Source organism: Echeneis naucrates, chromosome 13, assembly GCF_900963305.1.
Source record: "Echeneis naucrates chromosome 13, fEcheNa1.1, whole genome shotgun sequence".
Taxonomy (NCBI): Eukaryota; Metazoa; Chordata; class Actinopteri; order Carangiformes; family Echeneidae; genus Echeneis; species Echeneis naucrates.
This window is the reverse complement of record NC_042523.1, coordinates 14735985-14758044: the sequence shown is the minus strand read 5'-3', so window position 1 is coordinate 14758044 and position 22060 is coordinate 14735985. Positions and strand designations below refer to the sequence as shown.

General features: G+C 40.7%; 1 protein-coding gene across 4 annotated transcripts in view; it reads right to left on the bottom strand.

The window, feature by feature from the left end:
- The window catches only part of kcnab1a (potassium voltage-gated channel subfamily A regulatory beta subunit 1a), an 86056-nt gene that overhangs the window by 38057 nt on the left and 25939 nt on the right, over positions 1–22060 (bottom strand). For 2 of the 4 annotated variants that reach the window (XM_029517137.1, XM_029517138.1), the window contains exon 1: positions 11092–11300. The exons of the other annotated variants lie outside the window; for them this stretch is intronic. In XM_029517137.1, coding sequence (XP_029372997.1) covers positions 11092–11300 — 209 coding nt within the window. Of the gene's footprint in view, positions 1–11091; positions 11301–22060 lie in introns of those variants that run through there. 4 annotated transcript variants of the gene reach the window in all.

Below are 22060 nucleotides of genomic sequence, written 5' to 3'. Positions count from 1 at the left end.
TAGACCTCAAAGACAATGTGGAAATATCAAGACGATCTGGTAGAGGAGTTTTTATTTGAGGATACAGAGCTGATCCTTTATAAATTTCAAAAGGATTTTATGATAAAAGCAATTATACACAGCTTTTTTTTTATAAACAACAAACATGCTATAAGTGCTTAAACACAACATTTGGGTTATTAAATGAATTTAGTGTTAACACAAATCTTTAGTGAGTGATAACTAATAAGCCTGTGCAACTCAAGGTTACGAGCTCGCAAATGTGAATGGGGAGCAGCAGAATATGTCAAAGGTGAAGCACGAGTCTAATACTTCTCAATTACTTTAATAACTTTATAGAGTAACTACATCCACCTTGCCAGTTTATCCCTATGAACATTTCAAAGATTCAGTTCCCACATCAACATGGTTAAAGTTCAATCTCTATTGACAACTGCAAGTCTTCTGTAGTCAAGTCAATGAGAAGATCCACTCTCTGAGACCAGGAGATATAATGAGCATGAAGTCTGACACAGCTGCAAAATGAGCAGATGTTAACAAATACTGTACTTTTACGGTACAGATAAAATTTACAGCCACTTCTTTCTTCTAACCCTAACCCTAACCCTGCATTGGGATTACTATAGTGAACATGAGAGGCCAACGATTTTTAGATATTACACAGATTAAAGACTAGATGAGAAAAAGAAAAAGAAAAAATCTAATTTTAGTCATTTTAATCAAAGATGAGGGAGTTTCTTGTACCATGGATCCACAAAACTCCCCCACAGACCTGTTCTTTAGGGCCTCTGAAGGTGAAAATAACTGGTATTTTTGAGCTATAAACATGTCTGTAGCAGAATGACAATAAAGCTACTTTCCTGTAGTTCCTGAGGTTTTTTTTCTTACATATATACTTTTACATAAGTAATTTTTTAAGCAAATACTTTTGTACTTTTACTCAAGTAATGAAATCGTGATATGCGGGGTAGCAAGTGAGAGAGAGGACGAGTGAAAACAACACAAGTGTTAATTACCAACAATATCCCATAGTTCATAATAAGATTCAAAAGTATTAGTATGCTAGTTTCTATTATTGATCATTTAGATTATGTCTTCCACTTTTAATAAAAACGCATTAAGACAGGAATCACAAAAATGTAATAGTACAGTATAAAAATATTGTTTTTGTTGTTGGGTTGACATATTAGTGAAACGAGACATTACACTGAAATTACCTTGTGAGGTGTTCCCATAAACATTATCATCATTAATCATTCAAGATTTTTTTCTGTTGACTTTAATGAATGAATTTACTATTCATGTCAACTACAAGTAGAGTGAAAACCCACGAAGGATGAGTGTGTTTCACATGAGTATGTAAAAGTCCCCACCATGAAGAAAACATGAGGTCTGCCTCGGGGCACAGTTAGGTGATTTTCTACAACAGGGATCAAAGTCACTGAGCTCAGCAGACACAACACTGTTATTACCTATTCTTCTCAGTGGAGGGGAGGAGGAAGGAGTCAGAGGGGAAACAAAAAGAGAAAAGTTGAAGATCTACAGTCAGAAAGATAAAAAGGGTAGAATGAAAAAGAACATCTGCACTATCAGTGTCTGACTGTGTTGTGGAGAAACGTTCAATTGTTTCTGTCATAATTTATGCAGCCATTCGATGAGAATGTGCGCACACACACACACACATTTGTGCACATTTAAAGATTCTCAAATTAATTAAAAGGAAAACAACAAATTCATAATTGCAGTAACAACACATCTCCCTCTCTGTGTCTCCATCCTCTCCTTCTGCGGCTCATTCTAAACCACATTCTCACAATAATTCAGTGTAATCTCACTATTGTCACATCAGCAAAAGGTCTAGCCTGTTAAATTGCAATATGGAGGAGAAGAGAAGAAGAGATGTTGCTGACAGAACATCAGCACCTGAAAGTAACATCAAACTATGTGTTAATATTTTTTACCAAAATGCAGGAGATCAAAGCGCAGTCTTGTCATGTTAAATTACAACAAAATCTAGTTGTTCAAGTCTCACAGTCAACACCTATTGCACATCTGTCAGAACAAAGAGCTTTACATCCTTAATTTGTTTTCTCCTCACAATTCGAGAGTTTCAAAGAAAAAACGACGATGGGTTAACGTGAGACATCAGGGAAAAGGCTGGGTTGGATTAACTGTAAAATCATCTACGATAGATGAGCTCTAGTCTCAAGGCCTCAATTTAAATTGCACTCAATAAACCATTTTTAGTTTAAGAATTTTAAAAGTTATTTGGGTATCTACTTTAAAATACAGATATTTTCCCAGCCATACTTAAAACACTCCATTACTTCATGTGAATATGCCAGCAGAAAAAAATTTACTGAATTTCATTTCTTAAAGTTATCTAATATAATAAATCTTATGTAACATGATGAAAAGGATTTAAAGGAATCTGCAGGTAATTTTAGTTTAGTTAAAGAGTAGTTGCAGTTCAGTCATGTTGAATCCAATCCCTCTGCGCTTAACAAAAATATGTGTCTGTCATGGATATTTATTAGGAAAGTTTTGACTTTTGGAGGATCCAAATGCAGTAATGTGAGGAATGAAAAACCACATATTATAATGTTAGAGCTCAGTTTGGGTAAAGTTATCCCTCCTGAATGTAATCACTTAACACCCACTGAACTGCCAGTACACTGAAGTCACACAATTTTCAATTGGCACACAGTTAAGAGCAGGAAAGCTCAGATCACTAATCTGGCCCATCTGATTATTAATTGCAGGCCTTTTGATTATTCATATTCCCTACCTCAGTGTGAAACACATTTCATTCATTATATTTCAACTTTAAATATGAACTGAATAAGCCCAGAGACCCACAGCTGCCATTTATCAGTTAGCAAACCAACAAAGTTGTTGCACTCTACTTACTCTACAAAGAACGGTGCTATTTCTCTGGTGAGGAATTAATTTTTTACTTAAGAAAGTGTCTCTGAGGACCTGATGTTCTTTCGGAGGCCTTTTTAAAGGAAAAACACTACACTTTTAGAGGTGCTACAACGCACCGGTACAAATTACACAGCTTGGCTAAATTAAAAACAAAATCACTTTTTAACCCTTATAGTTCACATGAGCAATCTCCTTGTTTCATTTTGTTTTGCTGTCTCCTCTGTCATGTTGAGCAGCTAAATCAGTGACGACATCAGAACTGCAACCTCTGATGACAGCCTGCACAGACGCATGTTCTTGGACACTTTGGCTCTGAGCCCAACTTAAATCATCCTCCCAACACACCACAGAACAACAGCTGCTGACAATCCATGAATATGAAAATGAATTAGAATCTATAGTATTTATTGTCCATCAGGCTCATTAATAAATCATTAATAATGCCATCAGTGTCTTCCCAGACACCCAAGGGCACAGCAACAGCTCACGGACAAACTAATAGACAGCCATCCACAATCATTGTTTGTTACTCTCTCGTCAGTTCAACGGGATAAGCCCCTCTTGGGCTTTACCAGTGTAATCATTCTTAGATCTAACATGCTCTCTTTGCTATATTTGTCTCCCTTGTTTGGTTTTCATCCTGCATTTGTTTTTCCTGCATGACTCCAAGCAAGCAGAATACCTGCTCATGTGTTCTCAGACTGGACCCCTGCAAAATAACTAACAAGCTCAAAGGTCATCTGTGGAAGCAGCTTTTATGACCCAATGTTTTATTGCTAGCTGGTACAATAATTATGACAAGAGCAAGGAAGGGCATTAGATGTAAAACATGGACATCAGGGCGATTGTATTCAGATGGATGAGTCTTCGAATCACAGAACTGTCATTTGATTCCTTTATCTTTAACTCATGTCATGTTCAGAATTGGAGTGGATGGAAACTGACCATATCTTATTTTCTTTTTTGAATTTTCTAAAACAAATCATTCAACATTAGCTCTACACCTAAAAGGAAACCTGGCCATAAACAGCATTCAGCATTCATTCTGGTTTCTTCACATTTGCAACATATTGTCCTCCATTCTCCAGTCCCATTATTCCTGTTATTCAGTTCAATTACCTTTTAGTTTACCCCACAGTGGCTCAGAGTCTTACTCAAATATGCTGGTTGTGCACGCCTGTGTCTTTTAAAGTGTTACAAATTGAATGATGACTTCACAGCCAACGACATAATTGCCATGGCAACAGGCAATGATAATGTGTTGGTTGGGGCTGTTAAGTATTTGTTGTGTGGTTTTTTGGAGCCGGACCAGCAGGCACTAAGAATTCCCTTCTTCATTCATTGTCATCTTTGCCATTTCCTCCCCTTTTCACAATTGGATATTATTTGGTGTTGTGTTGAGAAAAAGCCACGAGGTAGTGAACAATCGTCATCTCTCCGTCACAAACAAACATGCACACACAAAGACTCATGGCATCTCTCAAATATCAATATCTTAATATATAAGTCAACAGCTCTCTTGTTTCAATGGCGTATACAGACTGGACACCTTTGCCACTGACACAGTAGTTACTAATCTGCCCTTTCACAGCGCTATGCTGTGCAAGCACTCAGCAGGTTACAGACAGAGTCGCTGAGTTGACACCAACCCTATTCTGCCAAATTAACAGCAAGCAAGTTGACTGACGCAATAGCATGCCAGGTATTCATATAGCGTTCATGTTTTATTATTGCAGCACATGTTGAAAGACCAACAAGCATTCGCTCTTTTCACCCAGAATCTTATTTTCCCCACATGAGCACACCAGAAATTATATGATATGATTAAAAATGTCTTTCTTTGTTTACTCTCTTTCAAATTTTTTACAGATTTCTTTGCCAACTTATATATTAGTATCTTGTGTTTATTAATTTCCAAGTTTTGGAATCACTCATCTCTGGCCTTGACTGCTGCAGCTCTAACATCTGATCACTCTTTTCTCTCTCTTACTTAGAGAGAGAAAGTACTTTTAAAGAAAAGTATGAGAAAAATGTTTTCAGTATATCAACATGTCACAGTGAAGCTGACCTTCAAAATGTCATCATGCGTCATCGTTTTATCCCTTTAGACTATTTCTATGGATTTTGTCTTTATTGAACTATGGAGCAGTGTTTTTCATAAGCAGGAGCAGGATGTACATGCAAGCACATGGGTGATGTGATACACATTGACGATGACTCTCCCACTGGCCAACAGGTAAGTGTAGTTTGCAAGCAATGCTGCAATGCACCAAAAATTGCAGTGAAGAAAAAAAGATTGCAGGCTAACCAAGAGTGGAGGATGGAATAGCTTTTAACAGCTTTCATCCTGTTCAGGGTGTCATGAGTTCAACGCTCTTTGTCCCTCTGAACAACAGCATGCTTTGTTTTGTTTTTGTTTTTTTGTTTGTTTGTTTTTTTTTTTGAGCATGCTGCCATCAGACTGGACCTGATATGTCCCTGTATAAAAAAATATGAGGCTCAAAAAGCTTGTTGGACCAGAACACTTATGACACTGATTTAAAAAAGATGCATTTTTTTTTGTTTCACTACTGATACAGAGCCATCTTTAGCATTACAAACTTTACACATTCAGTATCAAACTTCATTCCTTAACTTTCGAAGAGTTGTCTCCAAGGCAGTGGAATATAACTCACTCTTTCTCTTCTACAAAAGTTAGCCATTCAGAGGACCTGAAGTGGAAACCTCCAGACAACATTAGAAAAAGGCTCAAACATGTAAGACCTGGCCCACAAGCCAAATTTTAGTAAAGTTAGAACACGGAATTTGAGACAAATGACTACGAACAGTGAGGCAAAGGCACAAAATCTTCAGTTGCCTTCTGGAGCTAGGTCTATTACATTGAAATCTCAGGTGAATTCTTTTAACATCCAATATGTACAACTGAGCAAAAGTGTTGTTCAGTGTTGGTGAAGAGACTCAGTCTTAAAATCTGGCCCCATTGATTGACAGACTATATCATGGTGTCTAGTCTATACCTGTGACTGGGGCTCTTGGCAAACAACCATGAACACCACTGAGGTCTTTGGCAATACGGTTTAAAATAAAATCTTTTTTTTACACTAACCTTGATTCATAATTTTGAATTTAAATTTGAAAATTTTCAAGGTGGTGTAACCAGCTGCACATCACTATGTTTGTGCACGTCTCTTCAGATAACAATAAACTCAGCCCACTCTGAACTACGGGAGCACAACGGGGAGGAAAACACAGAAGTAACCATGTTAAGCCTTCATGCTTTTACATAGGGGTCTATAATCACACACACACAACTTACACACTCTGCTGACTAATTACTGGATATCACAGTCAAAGTCAAACAGTCTTGTGCTGCATAAATAATGCTGACCGCTTAATATCGTCTCTCAAACAAAAAAGTAAATGTGTATAAAGGAGACAACACAAAGTTGCTGCTGCTGCTCCAACACGTTTCAAATGCTGCCAATTCGGAGGGGCTGAAAAGCTGAGTGTCGCAACACACACGCAACACGCAGAGAGGAGGACACAGTAAGCAAGAAGCGCCCTAGTGGCTCAGTCTATACAGATCACAATCCCACCACAGTGCGGTGCTTGAATCCTTTCCTGAGTGCCATCTATGCCCCCAAACCCAACCCTTGTGCATCTGTGTTCACCTATCTGACTGACACGAATGGTGTTTACTGAGTCTCTACAGTAAAGAAAATCACTATCAATTGATTGAGCTTTTCAGTCCATCAGTGTGACAGCACGATTCTTCATACATTCAGTAGTGCATTCAAAAAATAGAGCAGTGAGCTTTTGTTGATTTTTTTTTTTTTTTTTTTTGGGGGGGGGCTACATTGTTAGAATAAAATGTAGAGGATGTACATCCAACGTGATCCACTATTTATCACTATATACAAATGTATAGCAACACATCCACCTCCCCGACCCCTCCCCATACATACACACACACACACACACACACACACACACACACACACACACACACACACACACACACACACACACCAAGCACTCCACCATCCTGCTCTGCTGCAGTCCAAGCACACTGTTTAAACCGTTTCCTCTCAGCCAAGCTCACGTACAGCATCACTAAACAACATATTGCAGCGGTCAATCAATTAATGAGCCGAGTATCAGAAAACTCTAGATGAAAATGAATTATTCTGTTTTGGCCTCAAACAACAAAACATCAAATTTGACGATAGCAGACTTCAAGTACCATAAGCACAGACTTTCAGCATTTATTCACCAGCATGGGGATTATTCCAGCTTCCCAGCTTCAACCATCATCATCAACAGCGAGAGTTAAACATCTGTCTCTAAACAAGTGAAACACACATTTGCCTATAAAAGAGATAAATAGATGAAAATCCTGATCTGTTCCTTTGACCTGTATGTGTGTGTGTTTTACATGATGGAGGCTGCCATAACAAGCACATGAAATGAAATTTTGCAAGCACAAGCGCACACACACACACACACACACACACAAGTACGTGCCCCGAAACAAACCAAACACTGCAGTGCCTCAGCAGATGGTGAGTACAACCCTGAGTTCACTTCCTGAAACAAAAAGAAAGCAAGACAGAGAGAGAGAGAATGTAGGGGGATGGAGTATGTCTATCTCATCCCATAGTCTCCATTGGAGACACGCATACATATGGACACAGGTAGTGCGATCTGTCGTCATGGTCTTTTTTCTCTCCATCTTTTCTCCTTTTGTGTTGAGCAGGAACTTTAGTCCATCCTCATATATTATCACAAGTCATTTTCAATGAGGAGCTGACAAGAAGACAACACAAGCATACAGTTTGTTTTCCGTCCTATTTGGGAGGGGTGCTGATATGTACAGTGTGTGTGATTCATTTCAAGTGTAGTACACCTATAGTTTAATGTATTTCAAAGAGTTAGTTAAGCAAATCAATTGATCTGGATTTAGAATCCACAGAAAGGAAATATGAAGACTTTAAACTGAGAAACAACTTCATGAAGTGCATGCAATTAACAGCCCATTAACAGTAACAGTTAAAACCTCTTGTAGCATTAACCCATGCATTAAGCATGCTCCTTTGTATGCAAGTCAGCCATATATGGATTTCCATGTACTGAATAGCTTACCTATTGTAAATACATCTTATCAGTGTCACTAAGACTGTAAAATCGTGGCAGCATTGTTAATCACAGTACATCTCTGCCTGCTGCTCACATGGATGAGCAGAGCACTACAGCTTGAACAGTGCAGTAAAACCGGAACAACAGGACCTCTACCATTCATCTGTAAAATGCTGGTCAAAGCATTTCACCATGTTGGGAAATACTGATTGATTTGGTTGTTGATTTTTTTCTTCCATCATTTTGCAATTGTATTTCTGGATTAGATTTCCATTCATGATTCAGGGCCATGACATAGCAGAGCTTTGGCTGATAGAGCTTGTAGCCACAAGCATTATAGTAAGTCCTAAATGTCAATCTCAGCAGCACCAAATACAGTCAGCTGTGAAATGGCATGAGAAAACTCTCTGCATTCTATTTCTCTACTTTACGTGCAAAATATCAAGATCAGTGGAAATACTCTGTAATTCAGACATGCCAGAACTACTGTCAGTCATGTCTGTTTTCAAGGCAGATCGGTCAATATACAGACGAATTTAACCGTCAAATGTTTTCTCAGTTAATCAATGAATTGTGTTCTCAACAGTCCTTTTGGAAAGGCAAAAGAAACTACCATTTTGAATACAACTTACTCACCATAAACTGAATCCATTTGTTATGTTTGTTATGTGTTAGTGGTACAATATCCTTTTAAGCTGATGCCACCTGCCAGGCCTTTGACAGAGTCACCTGTAGTTGCTGCCCCCACCCTCTAGATCTGTTATTCCAACGTAGGTGGATGTGGCACTGAGCCCCACTCATCACGCTGCTCACCTGTCCAGCATCTCTCATTACTGGTCAATACACATAGCAGTCCACTTACATTACGTAACGTCTAGACCCCTTCAGAGTCGGGACAATAATGTAATTTAAGGAGTGCAGAAAGAGTGTTGCACAAGTGTTTGACACCATTATCATATTCCCCACCAAAGCAGAGATAAAGATATAAAAGTTGATAAAATGTAACTGAAATAAAAAAAAACAAAACATCTCATATTCCAATAAAACTAAAGTAGATGTGTGAATCACTGTATGGGACATGTTAAATAATACACTGCGCTTTTTTCACTGCTCCTTTTTGAACAATTAGTAATCAAAGTCATATATACTTCCATTAATAGACCAACACATACAGCATGATGCAGCAGAAGAAATTAAAAGTTGAAAAAAAAAAAAAAATACATGCACTGCAAGAAATCAATAAACATAGTCACTAAAACAAAAGAGATCCTGATCTCAACAACTGTTGTTGCAGATAAAGTCACTCGTATTAATTATCCCTCAAGGCCCAGGGTTTTAAGGCCAAGTTAAAAACCGAAAATAGATGTAAATCATGAGAGAAAAAATGTTTGTGAATGAAGAATTAATTTCCCCTGCAAGTCTTCCAAAACAGTTTTCCATCATTAACCTATTTTACAATCCGCAGAGCATCACAAACACCCTCATTTTATCCTCATTTTAAGAGGTCTACAGAAATCTCATTTGACATCAGCTACTGCACATGAAACCTCCAGCACAGCCTATAAAATGCACCTACAGCAGTGAAACTGTGATAGTGTTTGCTCTGACAGTAGAAAAAAGTTTTATGAAGTGGTTTGATATAGTAGAATATTAACATATTAACATAATACATTCTGAATAGCTTGTGCTTCCATTGCCCTGCAGTCCATCACTATCCCTTCCCTACACACAAGCAAAACACCATGCACACTCTGATCACATACACCAGAGCTTCATTTCACAGTGATCTGCACAGTTGGATAAGAAAGTAATGCCACTCTATTTTACATAAGAATCCTGAGGCTAAAGCAGAGTCAAACACACAAGTCAGCTACGCAGCAGCATTGCTGAGGTCAAATCCAACTCAGACACTCTGCCCACACTGCAGAGCTGTCTCACCCAGCTGCAGAGAGAGGCAATGAGAGGAAGCGAGAGGAGAAAGAGGCAGGGGGGAAAGTATAGAGGTGTGTGGGAGAGAAACAGAAACAAAAGAGTCCTCTTCCATTCATGTCATTTGAAAGCTTCATAATCTGAGCATTTGAATATTTGTGAGGAGGAGGGAAAAAAAAGAGGGAGAGAGGGTGAGTGCTGGTGCCAGATAGACTTCAAGTCTGTGTGAAATACTAAGTACATATAAATGAAAAGAGAAGAGAAATAAAGGAGGAAGAAGGAACGAGTGATGGACAGAACAGACAAAGCACCTGCCAGGACTGTCAATAAGCTCTCAGCAATTTGGAAACAACAGAGCACACAGTATTTACTTATGAATCCTGAGTTTTGTTTGTGACATCCTGTTTGAAGCAGTAACTTCGCTACAACTAAGGAAGTGAAGATCAGATTTGAAATGTTTAGACTTCCCTGGAAATATACTGCAGGCTTGGCTGAGGGTGTTTCAAATGGTGCTGGCTTTGTGAACAGACAATTTGACAGTGGAAACATAAGCAGGGTTTCTAGGCAGAAAGGTGGAGTTTTGTGCATATATATGTTTGTGTTTGTTTCTTAACTACCTAAAACAATTATTTAAAATGCAAGGTCATAAATTCCATATGCAGAGGTAGGCAACAAGGTTAAAATCAGTGTGAAGATACACATATACCTGATTTAAAAATAATCAAATCAAGTAATTTTGTTATATCTTAATTAAATAGATCCATTATGTACAATTATCACAAAGCAACCATTTGTAGATACAGCTCCGTCTTAATATTTTTTTCTAACTTAGGGTGTATAATAATGTCACAATGATGCGAGAGAGTTGCCTTCCTAATACCAAATGGGTGGACAACTCAAATGTTATGAAAGATTTAGCAGCGTACTAAAAGAATAATGAGAATGTAGCAGCTGAGGGGATGAGAAAGTAGGTGAGAAACAGACATTTCGAAACAAGATAAACAGATAAACAAACCCTTATCTTTCTTTTGAGTCTTTTTGACAACCAGTCAATAAAACCAGCACACATTTTTATGTCTGACACACACACACACACACCTGTACTTCATGCCCGTGTGTTTCCCTGTTGACTCTTTGAGCGAGATGTGGCGTGGGGTGAAAGAGCCGAAGCTACGAGCGATGATGGCCACAGTGCGAAACTTGGCCCTGGCCTGATTCACCACATTGGGGCTGGTGGCGTTCTGCTTGCTGTGGTCCCCATTGCCCCTCTTCAGGTTGTGATCCGTACAGGCAATGGACACCTGCATGGCTGAGCTTCAAGCACGAGGGCAGAGCCCAAAAATGCACAGTTGGACAGAGAGAGCGGAACCAGCCAGTGAGGGATGCCCGAAGTCTCGTGAGGGAGTGCGTTTGAGATGACTTGATTCCTCGCTTGTCCTCGTCTTTGTTCAGGTTCTTCTGCTTCTTTTTGAAGTTCTTTTCTCTTTGCTTGAAAACAGATCAAGTCTTCTTTTGTTTTATGAAGCAAAATACAGCTACAAAGCTTTTCCTCTCACATCAAGTCTTCCATTTAAAGTCTTTCCTTGTAGAAGAGAAATGAAGAACAGGTCAATCATCAAAAGCCTGAAAAGAACAAAGACGCCTCAGTTCTTTGAGGGATCCCAAATTCATTCCCCCATCGGTCTCCCCTCCTCCTGTGTCCTGCCGAGCTCGGGGGATTTTCTGTCAGGGTTTCAGCTGCAGAATGACAATTAGAGGATGTGGAGAGAGTGCAGAGAAATGGCAGATGAGTGAAAGAGACAGGGAGAGATGGAGAATGCGACCCAGGCGCTGTGCTCTCCCTGGTCTGACTGTGGGAAGAGAGAGTAAGCGGTAGCATGTGAGTGCGGGCAGAGGAGGGTGAGGGAGGAGGAGACAGGGTCAGAGAACAGATAAGGAGACAGCAGGAGACGAGCGGGGGTATGTCTCTCTCAGGTCCTGGCAGGGTGTACCATCACACTTCTGCCATCAGCACTTTTTCCCATCTTGTCATTTCTTCCTCTCTCCTCGCTTCTACTTGTTTAGTGCCACGGGCTATAAGCACAGAGGACACTACTTCTACAGAAGTAGTGTCCTCTGTGCATAGCACGAGGCACTATTTATTCTTCGCCCATACTTATTTAGTGCCACGGGCTATAAGCACAGGGGCCACTACTTCTACACAGTAGAAGTAAGTGGCCTCTGTGCATAGCACGAGGCACTACTTAATCTTCTCCATACTTATTATTATTCTTCTTAATATTATTATTATTCCGTCACATTTTCGGCATCTAATGCGGGTCGTACCGCTTGACGTAGCCCTACAATATATATATCAAAACGTGCGGCTCGATTGGGACAAGTGTGCTAAGTTCTGGGTAGTCGATATTCCGATTTTTCCCAAAGTTATTCCCAAAAAACCAGCCGAAATTTTCCATAGAGAATGCATGGGAGACGACGAAAAATCGCCTCAAAAATTCACCTATTTTCTCATCCGCATAGCTCAGTCATACGTGCACCTAAAAATATCATTAAAACTTTAAAACGGAGGAAATCTTGTGCTCTTTCCACAAAATCAAACCTTTTTCTCCTAAACAGTCCACTTTTCAAACTACGAGCTCTCAAAGGAGCAGTCCGAATCACTTTTTCCTCAAAGTTAGAGTGTAACCGCTCGTTAAGTAGAGTGAGAGCACTGTGAAAAAGTAACCGACATTTTCATGTTTAACTCGAGCTCACGGCCAAACCGTGAAAAGGAGACAAATAATTTTTTGGGAAAATGTAGACACAGCTCTTGGGATTCATAAAATCTAAGTTTGAGAGCTCTACTCCTCACCAAATTTAAACTGGAGGGCTCAGAGCGTCAGAAACACCTGTTTTTGGCCCAATTGACAGCAATGCAAATCAAGGTTTCACTAAAAACAATTTCACTCTGACTTCGCACTGTCCCTACACGCTCATTTTAAGGACTTTTCAAATCAAATAAAGACTTTCGGAATCTCCAGACTCTTCTGTCTTTCACGGTGTTTTCGTTTTTCGGACCGGAGCTACGGTTTGCTCGCAATTCGAAGTAGTTCGGGACGTGGTCAAAAGCCACTTTTCGGAGCGTTTTCGGGAGAGTCTGAGCTCTGACCCGAACGAATTCTCAAATCACCGTGACGACCGAATCTCTCTCAGCTCAGGTCTGTGGATCAAACCCACTTCACTTTGGAGCCTCACTGCTTCGTCATACTTTGTCACAGAAACGCCGTTCAAAGTTTAAATGGGTCAGAAGACTTTGACCTCTGTTTGTGAGAAAAGGCTTTATGATAGCTCCTACGCTTACTACGCAATCACAGATCAATTGTCAGGCTGGTCTCATCTCACTCTGTCTGTGGCCTATGGCCATCACTTTGAATGATGTCTTCTCAAAGACACACACAGAGATATAGAGAGGTAGACACAGATAGATATCCAGACGCACTCACACATGTACACAGACATACACAGAGACAGATATACAGTAGCACTCACACATTTACACAGACATACAAAGAGACAGATATACAGATCAGGTCTGTGGATCAAACCCACCCCACTTTGGAGCCTCACTGCTTCGTCATGCTTTGTCACAGAAACTATGTTCAAAGTTTAAAAAGGTCACGAGACTTTGACCTCTGTTTGTGACGACAGGCTTTATGATAGCTCCTACGCTTCCTCCACAATCACAGATCAATTGTCATGCTGGTCTCATCTCACTCTGTCTGTGGCCTATGGCCATCACTTTGAATGATTTCTTCTCAGAGACAGACACAGAGATATAGAGATGCAGACACAGACAGATATACAGACGCACACAGAGACAGATATCCAGACGCACTCGCACATGTACACAGACACACACAGAGACAAATATCCAGACGCACTCACACATATACACAGACATACATACAGTCAGATAGACATATGCACTCACACATTTACACAGACATACAAAGAGACAGATATACAGATCAGGTCTGTGGATCAAACCCACCCCACTTTGGAGCCTCACTGCTTCGTCATGCTTTGTCACAGAAACTCCGTTCAAAGTTTAAAAAGGTCACGAGACTTTGACCTCTGTTTGTGACGACAGGCTTTATGATAGCTCCTACGCTTCCTCCACAATCACAGATCAATTGTCATGCTGGTCTCATCTCACTCTGTCTGTGGCCTATGGCCATCACTTTCAATTTCTTCTCAGAGACACACACAGAGATATAGAGATGCCAGATACAGACAGATATACAGACGCACACAGAGACAGATATACAGACGTACTCCCACATATACACAGACACACACAGTCAGATAGACAGATGCACTCACACATATACACAGACGGAAATAGAGGCAGATATAGACACGCACTCACTGAATCAAACTCAATCGGTTCTCCGAACGGAAATTTCACCAGGATGGCTTTCAACAGCATGACGGTACGCGGGTTGCTCGTCCAGTCGAGGGGCGAGGGGCGACGGGCAACAAACGACGGGCGACGGACGACGGGCCCCGGGTCCCGTGGCACTTCAAAATTTCCCTGGAATTTTCTAGTTATTATTCTTCTTATTATTATTATTCCGTCACATTTTCGGCAATTAATGCGGGTCGTACCGCTGGACGAACCCCAACAATATATATATCAAAACGTGCGGCTCGATCGGGACAAGTGTGCTAACTTCTGGTGAGTAGATTTTCCGATTTTTCCCAAAGTTATTCCCAAAAAACCAGCCAAAATTTTCCATAGAGAATGCATGGGAGACGACGAAAAATCGCCTCAAAAATTCACCTATTTTCTCATCCGCATAGCTCAGTCATACGTGCACCTAAAAATATCATTCAAACTTTAAAACGGAGGAAATCTTGTGCTCTTTCCACAAAATCAAACCTTTTTCTCCTAAACAGTCCACTTTTCAAACTACGAGCTCTCAAAGGAGCAGTCCGATTCACTTTTTCCTCAAAGTTAGAGTGTAACCGCTCGTTAAGTAGAGTGAGAGCACTGTGAAAAAGTAACCGACATTTTCATGTTTAACTCGAGCTCACGGCCAAACCGTGAAAGGGAGACAAAAGATTTTTTGTCAAAACGTAGACACAGGTCTTGGGATTCATAAAATCTAAGTTTGAGAGCTCTATTCCTCACCAAATTTAAACTGGAGGGCTCAGAGCGTCTGAAACACCTGTTTTTGGCCCAATTGACAGCAATGCAAATCAAGGTTTCACTAAAAACATATTTCACTCTGACTTCGCACTGTCCCTACACGCTCATTTTAAGGACTTTTCAAATCAAATAAAGACTTTCGGAATCTCCAGACTCTTCTGTCTTTCACGGTGTTTTCGTTTTTCGGACCGGAGCTACGGTTTGCTCGCAATTCGAAGTAGTTCGGGACGTGGTCAAAAGCCACTTTTCGGAGCGTTTTCGGGAGAGTCTGAGCTCTGACCCGAACGAATTCTCAAATCACCGTGACGACCGCATCTCTCTCAACTCAGGTCTGTGGCTCAAACCCACCCCACTTTGGAGCCTCACTGCTTCGTCATGCTTTGTCACAGAAACTCCGTTCAAAGTTTAAAAAGGTCACAAGACTTTGACCTCTATTTGTGACGAAAGGCTTTATGATAGCTCCTACGCTTCCTACACAATCATAGATCAATTGTCATGCTGGTCTCATCTCACTCTGTCTGTGGCCTATGGCCATCACTTTGAATGATTTCTTCTCAAAGACACACAGAGATATAGAGATGTAGACACAGATAGATACCCAGACGCACTCACACATGTACACAGATGCAAACAGAGACAGATATACAGACGCACTCACACATATACACAGACATCCACAGAGACAGATATACAGATCAGGTCTGTGGATCAAACCCACCCCATTTTGGAGCCTCACTGCTTCGTCATACTTTGTCACAGAAACGCCGTTCAAAGTTTAAACGGGTCAGAAGACCTTAAACTCTGTTTGTGACGACAGGCTTTATGATAGCTCCTACGCTTACTACGCAATCACAGATCATTTGTTATGCTGCTCTCATCTCACTCTGTCTGTGGCCTATGGCCATCACTTTGAATGATTTCTTCTCAGAGACAGACACAGAGATATAGAGATGCAGACACAGACAGATATACAGACGCACACAGAGACAGATATCCAGACGCACTCGCACATGTACACAGACACACACAGAGACAAATATCCAGACGCACTCACACATATACACAGACATATATACAGTCAGATAGACATATGCACTCACACATTTACACAGACATACAAAGAGACAGATATACAGATCAGGTCTGTGGATCAAACCCACCCCACTTTGGAGCCTCACTGCTTCGTCATGCTTTGTCACAGAAACTCCGTTCAAAGTTTAAAAAGGTCACGAGACTTTGACCTCTGTTTGTGACGACAGGCTTTATGATAGCTCCTACGCTTACTACGCAATAACAGATCAATTGTCATGCTGGTCTCATCTCACTCTGTCTGTGGCCTATGGCCATCACTTTCAATTTCTTCTCAAAGACACACACAGAGATATAGAGATGCCAGATACAGACAGATATACAGACGCACACAGAGACAGATATACAGACGTACTCCCACATATACACAGACACACACAGTCAGATAGACAGATGCACTCACACATATACACAGACGGAAATAGAGGCAGATATAGACACGCACTCACTGAATCGAGCTCAATCGGTTCTCCGAACGGAAATTTCAGCAGGAAGGCTTTCAACAGCATGACGGTACGCGGGTTGCTCGTCCAGTCGAGGGGCGAGGGGCGACGGGCAACAAACGACGGGCGACGGACGACGGGCCCCGGGTCCCGTGGCACTTCAAAATTTCCCTGGAATTTTCTAGTTCTCCTTCTTCTTGCTCCCGCCTCCTGATGCTAATGCCTGTTACTAATGTGCTGGTACCCCAGTTTCCCTCATTTTTTTTCCCCCTCTCCTCTTCTCTCTTTGATATTTGCTCTTTGTCCAATATTTGGATGTTCAACTCTTTTCTCCTCCTGCCAGTCGTTTCTGGTTTCTCCTCAGCAAGGCAGATCCTTCACTGATGGCAGACTTTAAAGATCTGAGAGGAATGTCGTGCAATTCATTTGCTTTCTCTCTCTCTCACTCCCACCCTCTTCATGTCTCTCTCTCTTTCGCGCTCTCTAGCTCCATTTGTCTCACTCAATCTCCCACTTTGTTTTCTGACCTGTCGCCTGTCTTTCTTCCTCACTTCCTCCATCAATAATTTCCATGTAGCTAAGCTTTAGCATTGTAGACTGCACTCTGCATTTTTTCCAGTTATTCTGTCTTTGTCCGTCTATTTGTGGAGCAGTACTTTCTCCACACCACTAATTCATATGAGTTGGCTTCATGCCACTGTGTAGCGCCAGGATAAGTCCTGGTGCAATAACTGTGCCACCTTTTTGCAGTTCTACTGAAAAGATTCTGGCTTGTGGCTCCACTTTAAAAATACACTACAACGTGAAATCAAACTTGCATCTAAAACTTGCAAGTGGTCCTTTAAATGCCACATATGTTGTCCAATTTCTGTCCACATACATGCCTCCAAAAATGATACAGAAGCTAAAACATGTGCATGTCAGAAACATTTGCTGACATAAAAGTAATCTTTCTTTACCCCCCCAAATCCCAGCACACACTGTACAAACAGCCCCCATAGGCAGCTACAAATCAAAGCCGTGATGGGGGAGGTGCACACATATTGGAATCATGAAAATGAAAATGACTAAAAACAGAGGGCTGAGCTGTGCGGAGCGGAAATCAGCGTACATGTATGTGTGTGTTTAATTACAGCGCATCCATGACAGCATGTGAATTTAACTGCATGCACATGTGTGTGTTTGTCTGTGTATGTGTGAGAGAGAGAGCGTTTATAGTGTGAGGTGTTTACGTTGTGTGCTCTCCACTAATTCTATAAGGGGTGTCAAACTGAGGTAAATGGAGCATTTAGCTGCAGGGTCCCTCAACAGTAACTCTCCCCCTCTCTCTCTCTCTTTCTGTGTGTGTGTGTGCATGTGTGCCCACATGTGGTGTATATGTCAGCTCTGCAGTGCAAACACATCAAAGTGTTTGGACGGAATAAAGTGACGTTATCATGATCTAAACTTTACTACAGATGTTTGTATGGGTTGCTGTTGGCTTTGTGCTCTGTTGGCTCTGTTTGCAGATGACGTTTTTACAGCAACATCTGACTAAGAATGAAAAAAGTCAAGGATGGACCCACAGCAATAGACGAGCAAGAGCATGCAGATGTAAATGCCATTGAAATGTCACGCTCATCTCTGTGTTATCAGTTTGTTTCTTCTTTCAAAGTCAGCATCTAAACAGGAAGAGGGAGGTGATAAGGGTTCAATTATACAGCATATTGCTATATTTAAAGAATACATGATATCTTTAGCCATAAATGCTATGCGTTATGTTAATTTTCTTGATGCCTCAGGGCCCTCCGGTAAGGCTGCACAATTACACAAAATATGATCAAAATCATATGGCAAAGTGCAACATGATAATGGAAGGATGAGCAATAGCAGGAGCTGCAAGGTTAAATGTGTCAAAACAATGTTGAATGTTATTAACACTAACTGCTGCAAGGTTACCTGTTGCAATCACGATATCACTGTGATTTTTGTTTGTTTGTTTGTTTTGTATCTTGTCTTACCCAACAGTCAAGTTGTGTTGTTTCAAGCTATACAATGAATTGCCAAGAAATACTGCTCAGATATCCCTGGACACCATAGCTGGCCTTGACGCTTCCTTGAATTTTCATCAAACAACAAAACAACTTTCATAATTGATTAAAAGAAAATCACACAAACTGTACCACCAGCTCTTTGATGCCTTCAGGACTCATTTTGACATTGCTTCTGGCATTGTTAGGATTAACTGTAATGGGTATATATTTAGATCTATGATCATTAAAGGATAAATTAATTCACACTACTAACCCCATTACTGTCCACCTTGTCTAAACCTTGTCTACAGGGGAATGATATTGAGTCTTTCGGGATGAAGCAAATAATGAAAACCAGGGACAGTGCTGCCTGTTTGGGTTATATTTGACTGTGACATATGGGATAATAGTCTATTGTCTTAATTAATTGCACATATTGTTTGTTGTTCATTGTTTATTGTGTATCAGGTCTGCATTTTTTTTCCTAACCTCACTTCAGTCCAGTCCAGTTTCAGCCCCACCTGTCATATCTCCCCCACCTTATTGAGTAGTTTTACTCAGATTCAGGATCAATCTCACACCTAATGGAAAAACTGTTCTTCAGCAGCTAATTCCACATCGATCCTGTCCCACCCCCTCTGGGAAAAACAGCACATTCCCAACCAATTCCATTTTTGGAGCCGGAGTGGGTGTGAATTCTCTTTCCTCTAATTACGTGAGGAAAAATGCTGAGCATGCAAGGTGTCTCAGGGTCCTGGAGTGTGTGTAACATATAGTACACATATATAGCAGTAGTTAACTTATAAGTGTGTGGAGGAGGTGCTGAGCTACATCAATCTCCTTCAGTCACTGTCAAAACACAAAAGCTTTTGGCAATTATTTTGTTATAGCAAGAAAACCTAGTTGAATCATTCATCTATAGTATTAAATATACAGTATGTATTATCAGCCATTTTGAAATACATAATTTGTTTGTGATAAAGAACACTGTTAATTAATAATTGTAGACACAGAGATTAAATTGTTTAATCCAGACAGTTTAGTACAATCTAAAGAAACCATGGATGACAATATATCATGTGTTTCAACAACCCATAATTGCCATAGCAGCACTCACCATGTAAAGATGAACTGGTGTATTTTAAGGGGTGTGTGTGTGTGTGTGTTTTTTTTTTCATAAACTGCAGCTCTGTGCAACTAATCCCATGCTATCACTGCCATGATAGCATGGGATCACTGGTTCTACTTTTCCAGCTAAATGAGTCTCAAACTGAGTCTTTGAGGTTGTTTTCCATAAATACACAACCTTGCAGGTTAAAAATAGGCCCATTTCTATCTTTTAGTCAGGTTGCATGTGTTCAAAGTCTTTTTCGTAATTTTTTTGGTTATTGTTTCTGCTTTGTTTTTGTTTTGCCAGCAGTTGCCCCGTAAGCAGCAAATGATGACACGCTCATAACTCTGAGTGTAACACGGCGACTGTGTCCTACTTTTGCACCTGTGTCTGTGTGTGCAACTCTACGGTAGCTCATGAGCTTTGTCAGCAAAAGCCCCCACACTACATATTGAAATCCTCATCAGATGCCCCAGCCTATCTATGTACTGTATGTGTGTTGCTGGCATGTGTTAGATTGTGTTGGTCTTAAAATATTGTAGAGTGACACATTGTGCATTCCCACCCAACTGTGGAGCATTACTGAATACAACATGACCAAACAATGATGCATCACTTCTGCTCACACAGTGTTTCCACCCCAACTATTTCTTGCTGAGCAAAGGGTAGGTTGTACACACACACACACACACACACACACACACACACACGCACAATGTTTGTGTACCAATGCTGAAGCTAAACACACACACAAAGAAGAAAAGTTAATTCAAATGTTCATAAAACACTGGATGCTGTATAAATGAGTTGTTCTTTACAATGCAGTCACATGACTCCACACTGCAGTGTCACTACATGCAAAAGTTCAACAAGACACACCAAATATTTTGTTCATACGGTTCATGTTTTTGGTTTACAACACAACACAATACTGCAACATCACTCCTCTGCACCACAGGTGTCTTTACCTGTGCTGAAAAATGGACCCAGCAGTTGATAAAATGAGTGACCCTAATGAGTGCACTAAAATAAGACTTTGTCCTTGGATGTCAATTCTTTTCTCTAACATAAAAACAGATGGATTTGAAAAGCAATCCTGTACTGAATTCCCTTTATATTTCAGTTTTTCTGTGGTTTGCTAATAGAAATACCAAAGTGCAGTTCAGTTTCAGGAAAAAGTGGAACTTTGGAAAATTGACTCTTTGCAATGTATCCCAAAATGCATTTCACGCTATCAAACATTTTTTGTGGAGGCCACTACATACTGAAGTTCAGATCAGTACAAACTCTATATAGTATAGTGTGGCCCTTGTTTGCCGCTCTGCTCAGTGTCATGGTTAAGCTGTCAGGGCAGCATCAGGGATGTCATCCCTCATTATGGCTATAAACTAGCACAGCTAGTGACTGCTGTGAATAGGGCAGCTGACAACAAGGGAAAGACCATGTGACAGCTTGGATAGACAGCTGACAGGAGGCAAAGACCCCATAGGTGCTGCCGTGGACTAGCAATCCATGGTACCAGTGGCATGGTTTAGCAGCCTTGTCACAACCAGCACGAGCTACAAGTCAGATAAGGAAAATACCCCAAGGGTCAGCGAGAACAGGGGTAGAAGATGACTCACAGGCAGACTACATGGTCACAGACACTGGAACGGATAACACTACGAGTTGGATTTGTGACTCAGTGAAAGATAGTGGCACGGACCTATTCTCTAGGACTAGAAGTGGGCAGAATAGTGTGAAGCGCAAAGTGAAAAAAATGGTCGGTTAGAGGGAAAGAAGCTCCAGGTTTGTCCTTGTGGTTGGCAGAAAGTAACATCAGTTAGAGGCCTTAGAGTGCATCAGGGAAAAAAGAGATGTGTGGGAAAGGAAGGGCAGTGTGGTCGCATCGATCAGAACTATGTTTAAGTGAAGCAGGTTTTACAACAGGTTGGCAGAAGCTAGAAATAGGCATCACGGCAGGGTGCACAATTTCTCCATTAGCATTCACAATGGCGATGAAGGTAGTTATTAGAGCTTCTAGGTGGGTTGTAGGTGGAGAGAGGCAGCAGGATGGGATGTGCCTTACACCAATTAGGGCATACATGGATGATATGACATTGATAACTACAAATGTGCCATGTATGAAAAGAATACTGGAGAGACTCAATAAAAACTTAGAGTGGGCTAGGATGAAAATCAAGCCTAGTAAGTCTAGAAGTATCTCAATAAGTGGAGGAAG